Source organism: Anser anser (assembly GCF_964211835.1).
Source record: "Anser anser genome assembly, chromosome: 1".
In the NCBI taxonomy this organism is placed as follows: Eukaryota; Metazoa; Chordata; class Aves; order Anseriformes; family Anatidae; genus Anser; species Anser anser.
The window spans coordinates 126,028,980-126,043,782 of NC_139720.1; the positions used below are offsets into that span (position 1 = coordinate 126,028,980).

The window sequence follows — 14,803 nt, forward strand, 5'->3', positions numbered from 1 at the left end:
TTTCCTTGCATCAAACCTTGCCTACCTACATTAAAAAATCCACATCAAGTAACCCGTTTCACCTTGTTGAACTACGTCTAGCTTTCAAGAACCCTTTGTTCCAAGCAGAATTCTTGATGACACCTACAAGAACCTCCTGTATTCTAACAATACTGCTGTTGGTACAGTATACGAGATGGTCTACCTTCCACTGATAAACAGAGGTCTTGAACAAACCACCTCATTTGTCCCATAAGTATATTTCAATGCTGAGAATAGCATAAGCTGCCCATGTACATCTTCTAAATTAAGCCAGTAAATCCTGGCATAGGCCCAGCGAAAGGACATACATGCAAGAGACCACATGACAATCTATGCAGCAAAACTAACCTTCTAATAAAGTGTGTTTCACAACAGAGAGCTTTTGCACAGTGGGCAACGTTCCCAGGAAATACACGTGAATGTTGGTTATGAGATCAAGGTTGTCACATTTTTGAGAACAGTATGAATATTTAAGTCTTGTGGGAAACAGACACTTCAGTTAGATCATTTTTCTATACTCTTAGGAGTACGGGAGTGCTTGAAAAGGAAAATGGATTTTCTCCCTTAATTTGAAGTCTCTCATATTCTGAACATTTTATTAGCATCTAGTTATCCAAAACCATGGTTTCTAGAATAGGCCAAAGTCCAACTTAAGATAAACGAGTGAGGCAATAATATCCTGAAGCATAACTTCTGTTAAGTCTCAAAAACCCAAATATTTTATGGCAAGCTACCAATGTACTAAGAAAACAACATACTGCAAAGACTTGTGGTGCTAACAAATACGCAGGCTAGAGAAAAACATTAAACAGCAGTTAGCACTGGTATTATTCCAACCTTAATAGTGGGTATTAGAGAACGAACTTATTTGAAAATGGAACTTAATCAGTTTACGAATGGTGTTGTGTTGTTGCAAAAGCTCTCATTTTCAGGGTGGAGCTCCTGTGCTCCTACATCCCTCTTCTACGAGGCATCTCTATGCCTGTACTCAGAGAAGAGAACCACAAAAGGATCTGCCTTTTTGAATCTCATAATTCCTACAGTATTCTAGGCAGGATGAAATTATTTCTTCGGTTATTCTAAAGCCTAAGTGTGGCAAACTCTCTGGATTCAGGTATGCCCACCATTTTATGGCACACCTGAGTCTTTCCTGTTGCCACTGGATGTGGACAGACATTTCCACCTCTCCTAATCCTGAGGGACCAGCTCTCACCCAACACACATGGCTTCTACAAGGGCACGTACTGTTACATTTTAGATACTCTGGAAGATATGCCAGAGACCTTGCTCCTTAAAGTCTCCTCGTACCCTGGCTCTCAGTTTTACCACGATTTTGAGTGAGGAATATCTTGTTGTTACCTAGGCAGCCACGTTAAGATAAGATTCAAGCAAAAGCTGTACCTTTGGCAACATGAGAACAAAATACAAGATAGGGAACCATAAGAAGAAATAAAAGTACAGGAGGAAGAAAAACACAAACAAATAAAAACGCCAAGTGTTCATCCTATTAACACTAATCCTACAGTTTCACAGTCAGGTGTGAGCTGGAAAAAGGCTGGTGATGCTTGACCCCTTGTATCTCATACTGGGTCTGCCCCCAATTTCTGACCTCCTCCTTTCTATCAGCTCTAAGAGCATGCAGTGAGTCACTGAGTCATTGATCCAACAAAAATCAATTTGGTTTTCCCCTAGAGTTAGTTTTCAAGTCAGACCACCAGGCTGATCCAACTCACCATGTGGCCATGCAATTGCTAGAACCCATCCATCGAAATCAGTAGTCAGGAAGTGAGAGGCACCACACCTTCGGTGACAGCACAGTCGTAAAATAAGCAGTCATGAAAAAGAAAGCCTCTGCATCCCTCTGACTTGCTGTACCTCTCGCATCTGATCAATCTTCCTACACATTTCTAAGTGAACATCCATTGCATAAAACCTTTTTGCTCCTTAAAGAACACCACCACCCAAAATAAAATATTCTCCTTCAGGCTAATTTCCTTCTCACACTGAATATTCTGGCCATGGTTTTTAATTGAAATGTTTCATTTCCTCTCTTTGGAGATACAGAAGTCTTCATAGGACCAGATGTCATCTCATGCACTTGACTTACAATAATAATATTCAATTTCAACAAACGTTAAGATGTTCCACAATTTTTCTACCACTTGGCACTCAGTTTGCATTTTCAGATTGTAAGCAGCCTCTCCCTCGAAATGTCTGTTCTAACTTGCTTTGGATATTAGCATGCAGAATAATGTACACAGCTTTTCTACTGGCTCACAATTGCATATATAATGATAAATTTAACAATAGTGAGCACTGGTTTGACACCAACAGCTTCCATTTAGGGACACTGCAACAACTTAGCACTACTTCTCGGAAGATTTCAGTTTGTCATTTCTATATTTAAAAGCAATTAAGAAACTCTTTGCCTAGACTTTTGTTACCAAGTTCCAAGTCTTCCAAAAATGTAACGCTGATAATGTATTCCTTGTTTAAATATAGATGGCATGCTTAGATGAGAATTTAGGAGGCTCCTTTCCCTCATCTAACATTCCCGTTTCTCCCATACTACTATATGGAAGAAACCAGGTATCTGACAATTGTCCCATTCACACGACAATTAATGCAGCCTCCTTAACGAAGGCTTTATAAGCTATTAAGAGAAAGTACATAATGATCAATCTACCCAGATGAACAAGACTTGGAAAAAAAATGCACAGAAAGATGCCTTTTTTTTTTTTATTTTTTTACAGAGTACAATTACAACAGACAGCCATTAGCCTGCTTACCTACCCTTCCTTAATTTATTTTTTTATTTTACTTTAAATGAGCTCATCTTTCTCCACTTTGTCTTTCTCCTCCCTCATCCTTTCTTTTCCCAGACTGCTGCAATAACATGCTTTTATTCATTCCTTTTGACTGCCAGGGCCTTAAACTAATTATTAATTGAGAATGTATCTAAGGATCTCAATGAGAAAGTTGGAATTAACCCAATTGCCTTTCTCCCCCTTCTATTTTGCATACTGTAACAGCAGATCTACCTGTTAGCACGGCTGAAAACAGCAAATGTGTGATTTTCCTTTCAAAAGCAAGTTTAGTGGCGACACGGGCAAAAATGCGTAACAATGAAAAACAATGTAGAAAAATGAAAGCACCTAGAAAAGGCCACAGTTTGAATGATAACCATTAGCAACCACCTTGTCTACAGATAAAACTGTCTCAACAACTTTGCTGTCCTGTAAGAAAATCCTGCAGTAGAGGGCATCCTGAGTTTGGGAAATCAGACAACTGACACTTCATCAAAAGACTTGTCCTTTAAAAAGGCTAGAAAGGCATGACCTTACACTGCCTGCTAGTGCAGAGCTGCCTGGCTGTACAACACCGACTCATCTTGTTTCCAGTTGTTAAATTACATTAAAGGACATCTAAAAATATATTAAATATTTTCCTATTACTTTTCCATGCAAGCAACTGCTGTCGTTACAACAAGAGCAATGCCCAGGCAAATGCTTAGTAACAGGGAAGGGGGAGGGGGGAGTCCAGAATCCTTCTAATGAATCCTTCTAATCTCTCTAGGTCAATAACGTAACATTTGGATTGCAAATGCAGAAAGAAATTTTTATCTTTAAGTTTGTTGTAAGAACAAGAACTGAGACGTTTCTAACAATCAAAATAGGAAAACATTCATTTCTTCCAAAAAGGTGAAACGGATCCTAGTTATGGTTTTAACTCACCCATCCTAAATTTTTGCTCATTTTTTTCTTCCAAAAGATACTGATAATTGACCTGTCTACCTTTGATATACAATACATTAAATTCAGAGAAATTTCATACTGATATGCCCCACCTTCCCTGCTGGAGATTACCCACAATCAAATAAACAAACAAACAAGGAAGACCCGTCTGAAAAAAAAATCATATAGTCAATGTTTAAAACACTTTGTGACAAAAATGAAAACCTTAATTGATTAATGATCTCAAGGTCTCTATCGCCATCTAGTGAAAAATCTCTTCCATTACTACACTACCAAGATAAAACATACCTCGTTCAATAGAATGACACACACTAATTGCTCTCAAGGATCCAGCTTATGTATGACCAGAGTTGTAAGACTCTTCTATGTTTCTGCTGCTTGTTATAAGGTAAATAAAGTTCCAGCACTGTCACATATCTCACTAAGGTTGACTGATGAGAACTGAGCTCTTCGGGGAAATTTTGTCGAAGGTTTACAGATTACACTCTCCTAGCACTGTGATCTGGCTTTATAAATGGCACTTTTTCTATGTTGTATTTAATAATTCAGCTATTACATTAATGTGAACACGTCATACACTAACACAGCTTAAAAGAAGTTCTTAAAATAGCAACATATAATCACAAGAAGTTTTAGTCATCATAAGGAACTCCATGGTAGTTCCACTACCTTTGATGCATTGGCACAGCCAAACCATAAAACAAAGTTACCATCCACGAGAGGCAATACAAAATACTCAGCGCTATACACCTGCAGTACCTGGTCTTCCTATAGCTAAGGGGTCTTCAGTCACGCAATTAGAACACAGCAGTTCATAAAAGTCAATGCTTATTCTCTATCACCTATGCTAAAACTTAATGCTATGGTGAGCTTCAAGAGCTTCAATTTGAAATGTACATTCTCTGCTTTACATTATTCTGTTACGACTTACAATTGAACTGTAATTTTATAAAAAATATTCATTTCACTTTTCATCCTGTACAGTACTTTTCCCACTTAGACATATACATTAGAGACATCTGCAAACCCACCTGAGTTTACCAGATCCTCACCAAAAAATAAAAAAGAGCTACTGATTACTGATCACTGATCATCATAAAAGGCCATTGAAGTTTACAACATTAACATTTTTTCTCCAAGTTATTTTTTAATTTACCTTGTCATATAGAAGAGCCAAATCTCCTGATACTTAACATTCACCTATTCTATATTAGCATTTACTGGTAAGAGGAAACCTGTGAATGGAAAAACTAAAATAAAGTTATAGAGTAACATTTTTCTAGATTAAATATTCCAACTTATAAAAATAAACCAGAACGCTAAGGGGTCATCTTGTGTCATCTTTAATGGCAGAAAGTACTTCTCAAGAAATAAGGAACTTATAAAGCTGTATCTGTTTACTGACTACCTACATAAAAATGCAAGTTTCCATAACAGAGCATATACAATGTATTTCATCAGAATCTATCATACTTACACAGAAGCACAAAACTACAGATCATTCTGAAAATTCTGAAGTTTTCAAAAGTTTGTTATCTCCACAGTATCCAGAATAACGAGTACTAACCTACCTCAAAGAACACTAAAAAAGAACTTTAAACTAAAAACTTTAGCCCTACAGGAGGTGCTGTACCAGAAGAGACCTACCACAACATTAATGCTCCATTGATTCCAGCAGTAGTGCTGTCGGTTGAAGCCTGGCTCCTGCCAACCTCCACAGCACCTCTGCGCTGTGCTCCCAGCAGCCTCCTATCACAGAGGTACTTTTAGAACTGCCCTGGAGACAACACATTTTCAGGAAACAGCGCAACAAAGCATCAAGTTCTTCCTCAAACTCAGAGCAATACAGAACCATACGTGCAAACGTGTGTAAAGAAAGCAGAAAGCAAGCTCATGTCTAGCACCACCAGAATTTTAGAGGTATGAAATCCTTCTTAACCAAACATCAAGTATGTGAAAAAAAGCATCTCAAAGCATTCCCTACCAACTATTCCAAGATTTCCCCACCACACAGTAACCCATTTCACCATTACTTTGGAACACTTAGGTTGGATGGGGCTTTGGGCCCAGTCTAGTGGGATGTGTCCCTGCCCATGGCAGGGGGTTGGAACCAGGCGGACCTTAAGGTCCCTGTCAACCCAAACCATTCTGTGTTTCTGCAGTTCTATAATGTAGGAACACCAGAATTGGATGCGCTATCACCTCATAACTGGTAAGTCACAGACAACTGAGAATAAACTGTATGTGCAACTACAAAGTATTCTTCCTTTTAACACAGAAGCCAAAAGCTCTGGTATCTATACAATGCCTAGTTTGTGACAGGTGCTTAACGTGACTAATGGAGATCATTAAAAAAAAAGTAAAATTCATGACTTGTAACACTGCTATAAAATATAAACTACGTGACATTCAGCTGCTTTTCATGCCAACTTGGTAGACAAATACATGAGAATCTTAAAAAAAAAGCATACACACCACTATTTCCTTAAAGGAAATGTCAACATCAGAATTCACACAATGCGTAACTTATTTACAGTTATCAAAGCTGGAAATTATTTCCTAGTTAAACATGTGTATAAGGTTAAGCATACTGATTACATAAATCCTGGGAGGACAGCAGATGTGGGATTGCCTCTAGAAAACTGCTCAGATGGGACGTCTTTGAAAAATAAAGATGTGTTATCAGAAACAAAACACTCGTATGCACATGAGCTGGAAGTTGTAAATGGACTTCCAGCAAGGAGAGCTGTACCCTCAAGTCACAAGGCGTACATGCCTCTGAACACCGACATCAACTCATTTACCTCCCTCCTGGAGGAAACTAAAAACGTTGACCAAACACTCTGTCACATTCATTCCCTAGACTGTTGCAGATTACGGCTTGGTATTCTCTTTTATAAAGAACTCACAAGCAGCACCATGAAAAAACTGTAGTTTAAGACATAGTATATGAGTGGTATGCTTTGGATCTGAAGTGATTTTTTTTTTCCCCCCAACTGATGTGGTCTGCATTCAGCTGCCATCTTAATCAATGGGAAGAGTAGTTTTGCCTATAAAGTTAAGAGTCTCTTAATAAAATCTGGCCTCTTGAGGCTAATGCAAAGCTTCACTCTAAGGAACAACCAGTTTTTGAAAATAAGGCCCTAATACATAATCCACTGGCACCAAGGGACTAGTTAGTCCTGTCACTAAATTCACATTTTCAGGAAACTCAACATATCAGGGCACATGACAGATTGGCCAAAGACAGGCTCATCCAAGCTGACATGTAGCACTGAATCAAAGACCGAGTCATCAAGCAGAACTAGAAATTCATGGAAAACGTGAAAGCAGACCTGATTTTTTTTGTCACAATAATCCAGTCCGTTGAAACTAAAGAAGTTTAATTCAAAATACGCCTCTAGCTAAAGCTAGAGCTTCAGCTTGTCACAGTTTTTGAGACATTTATCTGATTCTTTTCCAGACACTGGATTCTTTTTTTCTTCTGCAGTACAAGAAAGATAAACACTACAGTTACGGAACCAAAATCAGGTTTGAAAACAAGTAAAGACCACTCTCTAATTCAATGAGAACTAGGTAGCTCAAATTCACTTTTATGCACACGTGTTCACAACGTGTTTAATGACTTACCTCTCTCCCTTTATGGGTCACCAAAGCAGCCAAAGGCTTGGCAAAGAATCTGCTGTAGGAAAATCCCAGGCAGCCATACATGCTGTTAGCAGTGAGTTTCAAAGCTTTCTGTCTGATATCATACTGAAAAGAAACATAACCAGCAATAATGATACAACCATAGGCAACAGAGAACAGAACTCAATCTTCACAATTACATTCACAGCTTTTTATATAGTCTGCAGCAACGATGGGCTCCAAGTAAAGCACATTACAATCACTGCTCACTACTAATCATCCCTATTCTGCAAGGCTGATCAGTGCACTTAAGGGGAGTGGGAGGAAAAAAATCAAAGGAGTTCTATAAAACACACCTGTAAATAAAGGTCAGGATTTAAGTCTGGCTGTTTCATTAACTGCTTAACTTGGCGCCTTCTCTCCACCAGTTTCCTGATTTCCTTCGGCAGAATTCCCATTTCGAGAGATGGGTCCGGAAGCTCTGGAATTTCTTCCTCTTCTTCAACCTGTCAAATGATCACTGCTGCTTATCATTTTTTCTTCTTCTTGAGAGTCAGGTTTTAATGTTTAAAGTGAAAAGCTTGGGGAGGAGGAATGGACACACACACACAAAAACAAAACAGCTTCTATCTACTCCTGCAAGAGCACTTGAAGTGCAGCTTAGAACAACAGGAGTGAGAGGGGTTTTTTTTGTGGTATTTAACTGTACTACTTGGTCCCTGCTGTGGGACAGGAACCAAGCTGGTTTCTGCCTGGAAGAAACCCAGCAGAGACATGGACCAGTAGCAGGGAGATTTTTATTTATTTTAGTATATGTATAAATACATACATATAAATATAAAAATATACACATGTGTGTGAAAGAGATAAGTAGAAAAACATAAATAAAAGCACACACAAGCAATCCTTTCCCTGCTGAAATAATACAACCTTTTTTTTAATTCTCTTATAAGTATTTTTGGTATTCTGAATTGTAAAATGGAGCATACGATCTGTAGAACTGATCCTTTGAATAAGGTAATTGACAGAAGAGAAATAGACAGTAACAACAGACTGAAAACCCTACCCTAAGCAACTCCAGTACAGCAAAGCAACAACCTGACAGAAAGCACACATTCTTCCTTTTAATGTAACTGAAGAAGCGATTGGTCATAAAAAAAATGAAAATATGTTTCAGGTATAATGGAAGAGACAGAAATACACAGAGTAACAGAGAGACTATGAGGTTGGTAGTCTAGTATAGCAGCCTAGAAAGAAAGGTAACAAGAAACGACAGTAAAGTTTGATTAAATATCATGCCATGATAGAAATCAAAAAGAGCCGTTTTGAAGCACACTTAATAAAGAAGGATAAATCCACAGGAAGTTTGGCAAAACTTAATGAAAGAGCTCCACATACTTCTCTCCTTGTTTCTGCTGTGGTACTGACATTTTATTTGTTATAAGATAACTATGTCTCGTAACTACTTATGGACAACACGCTAATTCCAACTAGCGAGCTGATCCCAGTTAAAAATAAAAGCCTCAAGTTTAACCTTTAGCCCTGACCAGCTCACTGCTTCAGCTTACAGCACAGCTCCACCACCAACTGCGCCAGCACAGCCGAGGGAAGGAGAACAAGCAGCCACGGACAGGCCATGGCCAACACAGCTGCGAAGGAAACAGTATGTGGAACAACACCTTCAGGCGGTTTTTCTGTTGCCTTTAATATGCTTCAATGCTTTATTAAACAGTGTGATTTTAGCAAAGCTGATCCTGCAGCTGACAATCTCAGGAGCACTCCCTGACACACCCCCAAGACACACACAGAGTTCCCCTGATATCTAACAAAGGCTGAGTTTTACTGCACTCCTTCTCCAAGCATGAGACTTGCGTCTCCTCCATTCAGGTACGTTTGCATGAATTCTACGGCGACTTAACTTTAAAAAAAATTGGCCAAGGGTCTCAGAAATTGCTAGGAGGACGTGGGACTGAAAAGGACCAATGGAACCTGACTAAAAATCTTGTTTCATGAGGTACCAAACCAGAAAAGATAGTTTTAGAAAGATTCTAAGACGGTATTACTGAAAGGAAGATGACAGATATACTACTCACAAAACCCCAAACCAGAACTTACCAATGATGCACCTTTAAACAAGAATCACTTTTTCTAAGAGTGAGGAGGAAAAAAAAGTAAAAAAAAAAGCCAGAGTGAAAAAGAACAATTTCTTAAAAAGCTAATCCACAGAAAACACACTGAACTTAAGACAGTCACAAGTTACAGCACAAACCTCTGCCCTTTTTTGTGCTTCTGACGACACTCGCTGCACTGTGGTAAAGCAGATGTTAAACTCCTGAATAATTGATGGGTACAAACTGTTGAAGTCGAGAAGCAAAATAAACTTGTCATAAAAACCTAAAACAGAGTTTAAAACAAAAGGCACGATTACTAAGTCTCACTAAGGACTTCAACTCCACAATTAACATTTAAGTGACATAATACATTAAATCCCTTAGAATAGCTGTTGAGATGTACTGCTACCCATTGCAGACAGCTGTCAGAAGTGGAACGATCCAACCCTATTAACTCATCAGAGTTGAACAGATAGCTTCTGTGTTACTATAGGACACTTGTACAGTTTTCCCCACGTAGAGGAGAAACTGAAAGAAAACTTACGTGTCCATTAGAAGATTATATGGATACACTGTCCTAATCCCTCTCAAGAGCTTAGTTTCCTTACAAAAAGCTAAGAAAAAAAGCTTCCCCAGACTTACTAATTACATGTTGGGAATTTTATTGTATCAAAAAGGAAACGACGAACCCACACCGAACTCCCCCAAGACACACAGATTGCCCATTGCATTGATATAACCTACCTGTATCTAACTTCACAGAAGAAAGGAAATTGCCACATCTTACCGACTTTGGGATCCAAGACTAAGCCCCCAGCATATGCTGCTTTCTTTTTCCCTATCTTTGATTTATTCTGATCTTCAAAATCTTCATCTTCATCCACCTATATTTGGCATTTTAAAAAGTCATTATCTAGTCTCCAACATTCCTATACTTTTGGAGGAGTTAATTTTGGCAAATCAAATATGAAAATTGGGAGCCACTGCAAACAGTTCCTCTAGATCACACGCAAAACATACTATTTTCATCATGATCCTTATTAAAGCTCTCTACATCTAAAGAGAGCATACAAGCCAACTCCTAAGGGAACAAACTGACCACAGGAGATTACAAAGACTTAAGGAATTGTCATCATTCAACATACCACCTGCTATGTATTTTCTGAATGACTGTAAGAGTCAACACCAAGAAAAAAAATAATCAACTTATGACCCACAAAGAGGTATTATTGTACACTTAAAATCAAAGTGTAGTTTTTGGAAGTACAATAGGTAGGCTTCAATTAAACAAACCTATTATTGACCTAAAAAGTATTTTGCTATTTAATTACAGTAAGAATTTTGGTTCCAGGTGTTCAATGCTATTCCAAATCATTTAAAATTCAAGCACTGCTTTGATGCAGTAATACAATCAACAAAATTTATTGCTTTGAAATTTGCTGTTGAACTTATTTAAAAATAAAACTAAAAAGCAAAAAATAGTGAAAGAAATGCATTCTGAAATTTAAATTTGTTTACTAGCAATCACAAATATTTCTGTAAACATATTTACAATGGCATTATCCAGAGGATTTTTCTTAAACATCCTTGGATCTTTTACCTATATTCTCAAGTCACCTACTTTACAGATCATACTTGAAATACAGTTCATCAATAAAATGGATTTTCTTAATTGTAGAACAAGTGTACATCTATTAAGCAACATAGCCTATCTTCTTCTGTAGTATTTCCTTACAAAGCCAAGTGCTTGGCTTATTTCAGATTAAAACTAAAAGAGCAACTGAGTTTCCATAGATCCACAATACAATGAGAAAGGTGATACAACATCCCTTTAAAACAAACATTTCTCCATTGTCAACTCAGCAAAAGCATTTTTTTGCATTAACCATAAGCTGTAAGTTAAGTTATATCTAAAACAGGCTATGTTTGTACTTTATATGTTCTCACAGAACAGTAATACGCAACAGATTTTTTTTTCTTTTTAATAAAAGTTCTCAAAAAGAGAAAAACTGGACTCACCAATTTATGTATAGGCTTTTTGAAAACTTGTTTATCTGGCACTATGTAGTCTTTTTCATAAAATGCATGAAGCAACAAGAACTCGTTACGCTCAGATCGTCCTCCCATCATTGTCCTTGACTATAGAGTAGGGAAGAAAAAAAGAATGTTATAGCAAAGCACTGAAACCAAACGATGACATGCAAAAATAGACTAAGAACGTCTTTCATCTACTGTAAATTCACCTAGCATTACTATTATGTTGTATTATTAACATGGACAAAACTCAAATGTGATATCCTTATGGAAATTTTACATTATTACTTAACTAGATCAAACTCTCACACTCACCACAGCAAAAAATGTACAGTATCATATATTCTGAGTTAGGGATGGTAAATTTAAACTAGCAGTCAAACAAAGAAAACACAGAACTGTATTTGTGGGAGAACAGAGGTGGGAAGAAAGTTATAAAAATGTACCATAACATTCCCTGAGATATTTGTGATCTGCAGGGCTAGTGGCAGAACATTCAGCTCACACATGATCTGGAGAATGAACTTGGCGTCTGTCCAGGTGTTTTCCAGCATGAATATTAAGTGAGGAGAATCACTGGAAAAAGAAGCGGAATGGCCTATTAAAGTAAATCCAGGCTCCTTCGTAATTTGCAGTAGATAAGGCCTGTAAATGGTACACAACTCACGTAGTACTTTTAGGACATTAGTGTTCAATTCAACAGCAATTTTATTTGTCAGCTTTTAATTAAAAACAAAAAAATTATATAAAAAAAGTTTGCACACCCTATTAGCGTATCTAAACCAATGCTTTCACAAATCAATTTGCATCACACATTATAAGCCATCACACGCCAGCAGCTTGTCATTATGAATAATTAACATTATAAAATACTGTTAAGATGATATTTTATTTTTCCAACACCAGTATGTTGAGTGAGTGTTCCCATGACCAATGAAATAAGCAAGCACAAAGTCAAATAACAGGAAACAAAATGGTACCTATACTTTCCAGGAAAGGATTAAAAACACAAGTCAGCAACATACCTGTACATATTTAGAATTTCCTCTGGTAGGATTGTTACCTTCTCCGTTTTCAGAATCTGATGGACCAGTTCAGACAAATGGTAACTCTTGCAACGAATTAATTCTTTAGCTGAAATTTCTACATCACAGATCATCCGGCCACAGGCAGCATTCCTTTCACCAAACCCTCCTCGACCCTTTGCCATACCAGACAAGTAGTGGAAAAAAAATGAAACATACAAATTTTTAACAAAGAACATATACCCAAAATACATGCGTACAGGATTTGGTCAAGCCATCTACCACTGAAATACTAAGCCTTTATAATCACACCCCTAAATGAATTCATGGTGTACTTCAGTGCATGTAGAAGTTAAGAAGTAGATACTTCATTCTCATTACTAGTTAGATCCTTAATTCTTAAACCGTTGTGAAAGTTGTATTATTTTGTTTTCCTTTTAATAATTACAAGAGTCCCTATGAGAAGGTGGATATAGATTTTTTGTTCGTTTTGGTTCAAGGATGTTTTTTTATAGTAACAGCAGAACCAAAAAGTCAAAGAACCACAAAAAAAAATATTCAGCTCAGCCTCTATGAAGGACAGGAATAGACAAGCACAGTCAGGCTCTGCACTTCAATATGCCAAGCCTCACACATTGTCCTCTGAACAAATACATGCTAAGAACTACAGAATTATTAACCTAACCGTTCTCCATGGGATGATTCACCAATCAATCCAAATTACGTTTTCTCATTTTACAGTTATAGCAGACAAAGACAGTTACAGTAAAGACTATTGCAATTAATCTGTCATTACCATCATCTACTTGAAATCTGTAAACTAAATTAGCCTAACTTGAAAATCAGTTTAGCTTATTACTGTAATAAAAGTCATATAAACACTCATCATTTCTGATCCGGGACACATGAAATCTAGCATGACCAACAGTCAAAATACATCAGTGTCACATTTACAATTCCTCAACAAAATTAATTCAATTTTAATCATATGCAACATAAAGGGTCTTAAAAGACTTGAGCAATCTTATTACCCCAAGCTTTGGCATATTGGACCTCCTCAGTCGACCTATCTTGGACCAGTGAGGGACTTTGCACGCATTAATTCTTTGAAGCAGCACTTCCAGATCAAATCCATAAATATTATGACCCTTGCAGCAGAAAAAATAACAAAAAAAGGTTACAACAAATGCAAATTGAAAGACTTACTTTCACACAGTCGGTATTCCTTTGCCCTTTGTGATTTTTTCATCTAATTGATGGCATTATCTCCCTCTTGGAAAGCACTTTCTATGAGAATGTTCATCAACAGTACTCATTAGTCTCAACACTAACAATGCTGTTCAGCAGAAGAGCAAAAACAGCTCTGTAACTGGCTCATAACACACACAATTCAGCTTTATGCTTCTGTAACGGAGGTTAAGATTTAAAAGCCTTCTAGAAAAAGATTACGTTCTTTATACAGCATGTAAGGTTAGCTACGAGCAATTCCTTTCCTCTCCATCCATGAAAGTCTCCATATTGACATCAAAATCATGTAACTTTATTTCCTTTAACACTATGGTTAGGCACTGCTGTTAAACCCAGACAGGAAGACCTGTCACTCAATGTTTACATAGCAGAGTACTCCAGCAGTATTTTTCAAGTTTTAACAGTGCTAAGGACATCGATGACACTGGCTTGTAGCCTCAGCTGAAAGCCAAATGCTACCCTGATGAACAAGAGCCTATACGGACCAGTCAGGCACCAGGAACTGCAGGTTCACCATTTCAGATCCACCTGTGTGGTACAATATGGTTCTACAGAAGAAGCTCCTTAAAATCATCAGAAGCTCTACAGCTGTAATAGAGTGGTCCTCTGCCTATACTATCGTTTACTTCAATGGCACTAATTACTCCAGGTGCAAATTAAATCACACTAACACAGCTCTGCTGTTCCTAGGATCAGAGCTCTCACATCCCCACTACTGGCATCCGAAATTTAAAAACACTGGCTGCAGTGTACTGATTCCTACCACAGCCACCAAGAAGCTAGGCTTGTAGGGTCAATACTGGATAACAGGCACAGTGAGCTGGATCACATCAGGAATCTGACTGCTCATTTCATCCTATTCTCAACACCTGTTTCAATTATTTGCATATGCCTACATAAAAATATGAAGTTGTATATAAACAGCCTCAGATTACTTCAATTTGTCTTCAAAATTTCATTAAATTCAGGATTGTATGCTAAT

General features: G+C 37.5%; 1 protein-coding gene across 5 annotated transcripts in view; it reads right to left on the reverse strand.

Moving 5' to 3' along the window:
* Positions 1 to 14,803, reverse strand: part of POLA1 (DNA polymerase alpha 1, catalytic subunit) — a 221,499-nt gene that overhangs the window by 162,720 nt on the left and 43,976 nt on the right. For all 5 annotated transcript variants that reach the window (XM_083836819.1, XM_083836820.1, XM_083836822.1 and 2 more), the window contains exons 19-26: positions 13,605 to 13,721; positions 12,574 to 12,749; positions 11,995 to 12,124; positions 11,534 to 11,653; positions 10,302 to 10,398; positions 9,673 to 9,797; positions 7,760 to 7,909; positions 7,407 to 7,529 (exon numbers count right to left, since the gene is read on the reverse strand). In XM_083836819.1, the coding sequence (XP_083692945.1) occupies positions 7,407 to 7,529; positions 7,760 to 7,909; positions 9,673 to 9,797; positions 10,302 to 10,398; positions 11,534 to 11,653; positions 11,995 to 12,124; positions 12,574 to 12,749; positions 13,605 to 13,721 (1,038 nt within the window). The remainder of the gene's footprint in view (positions 1 to 7,406; positions 7,530 to 7,759; positions 7,910 to 9,672; positions 9,798 to 10,301; positions 10,399 to 11,533; positions 11,654 to 11,994; positions 12,125 to 12,573; positions 12,750 to 13,604; positions 13,722 to 14,803) is intronic.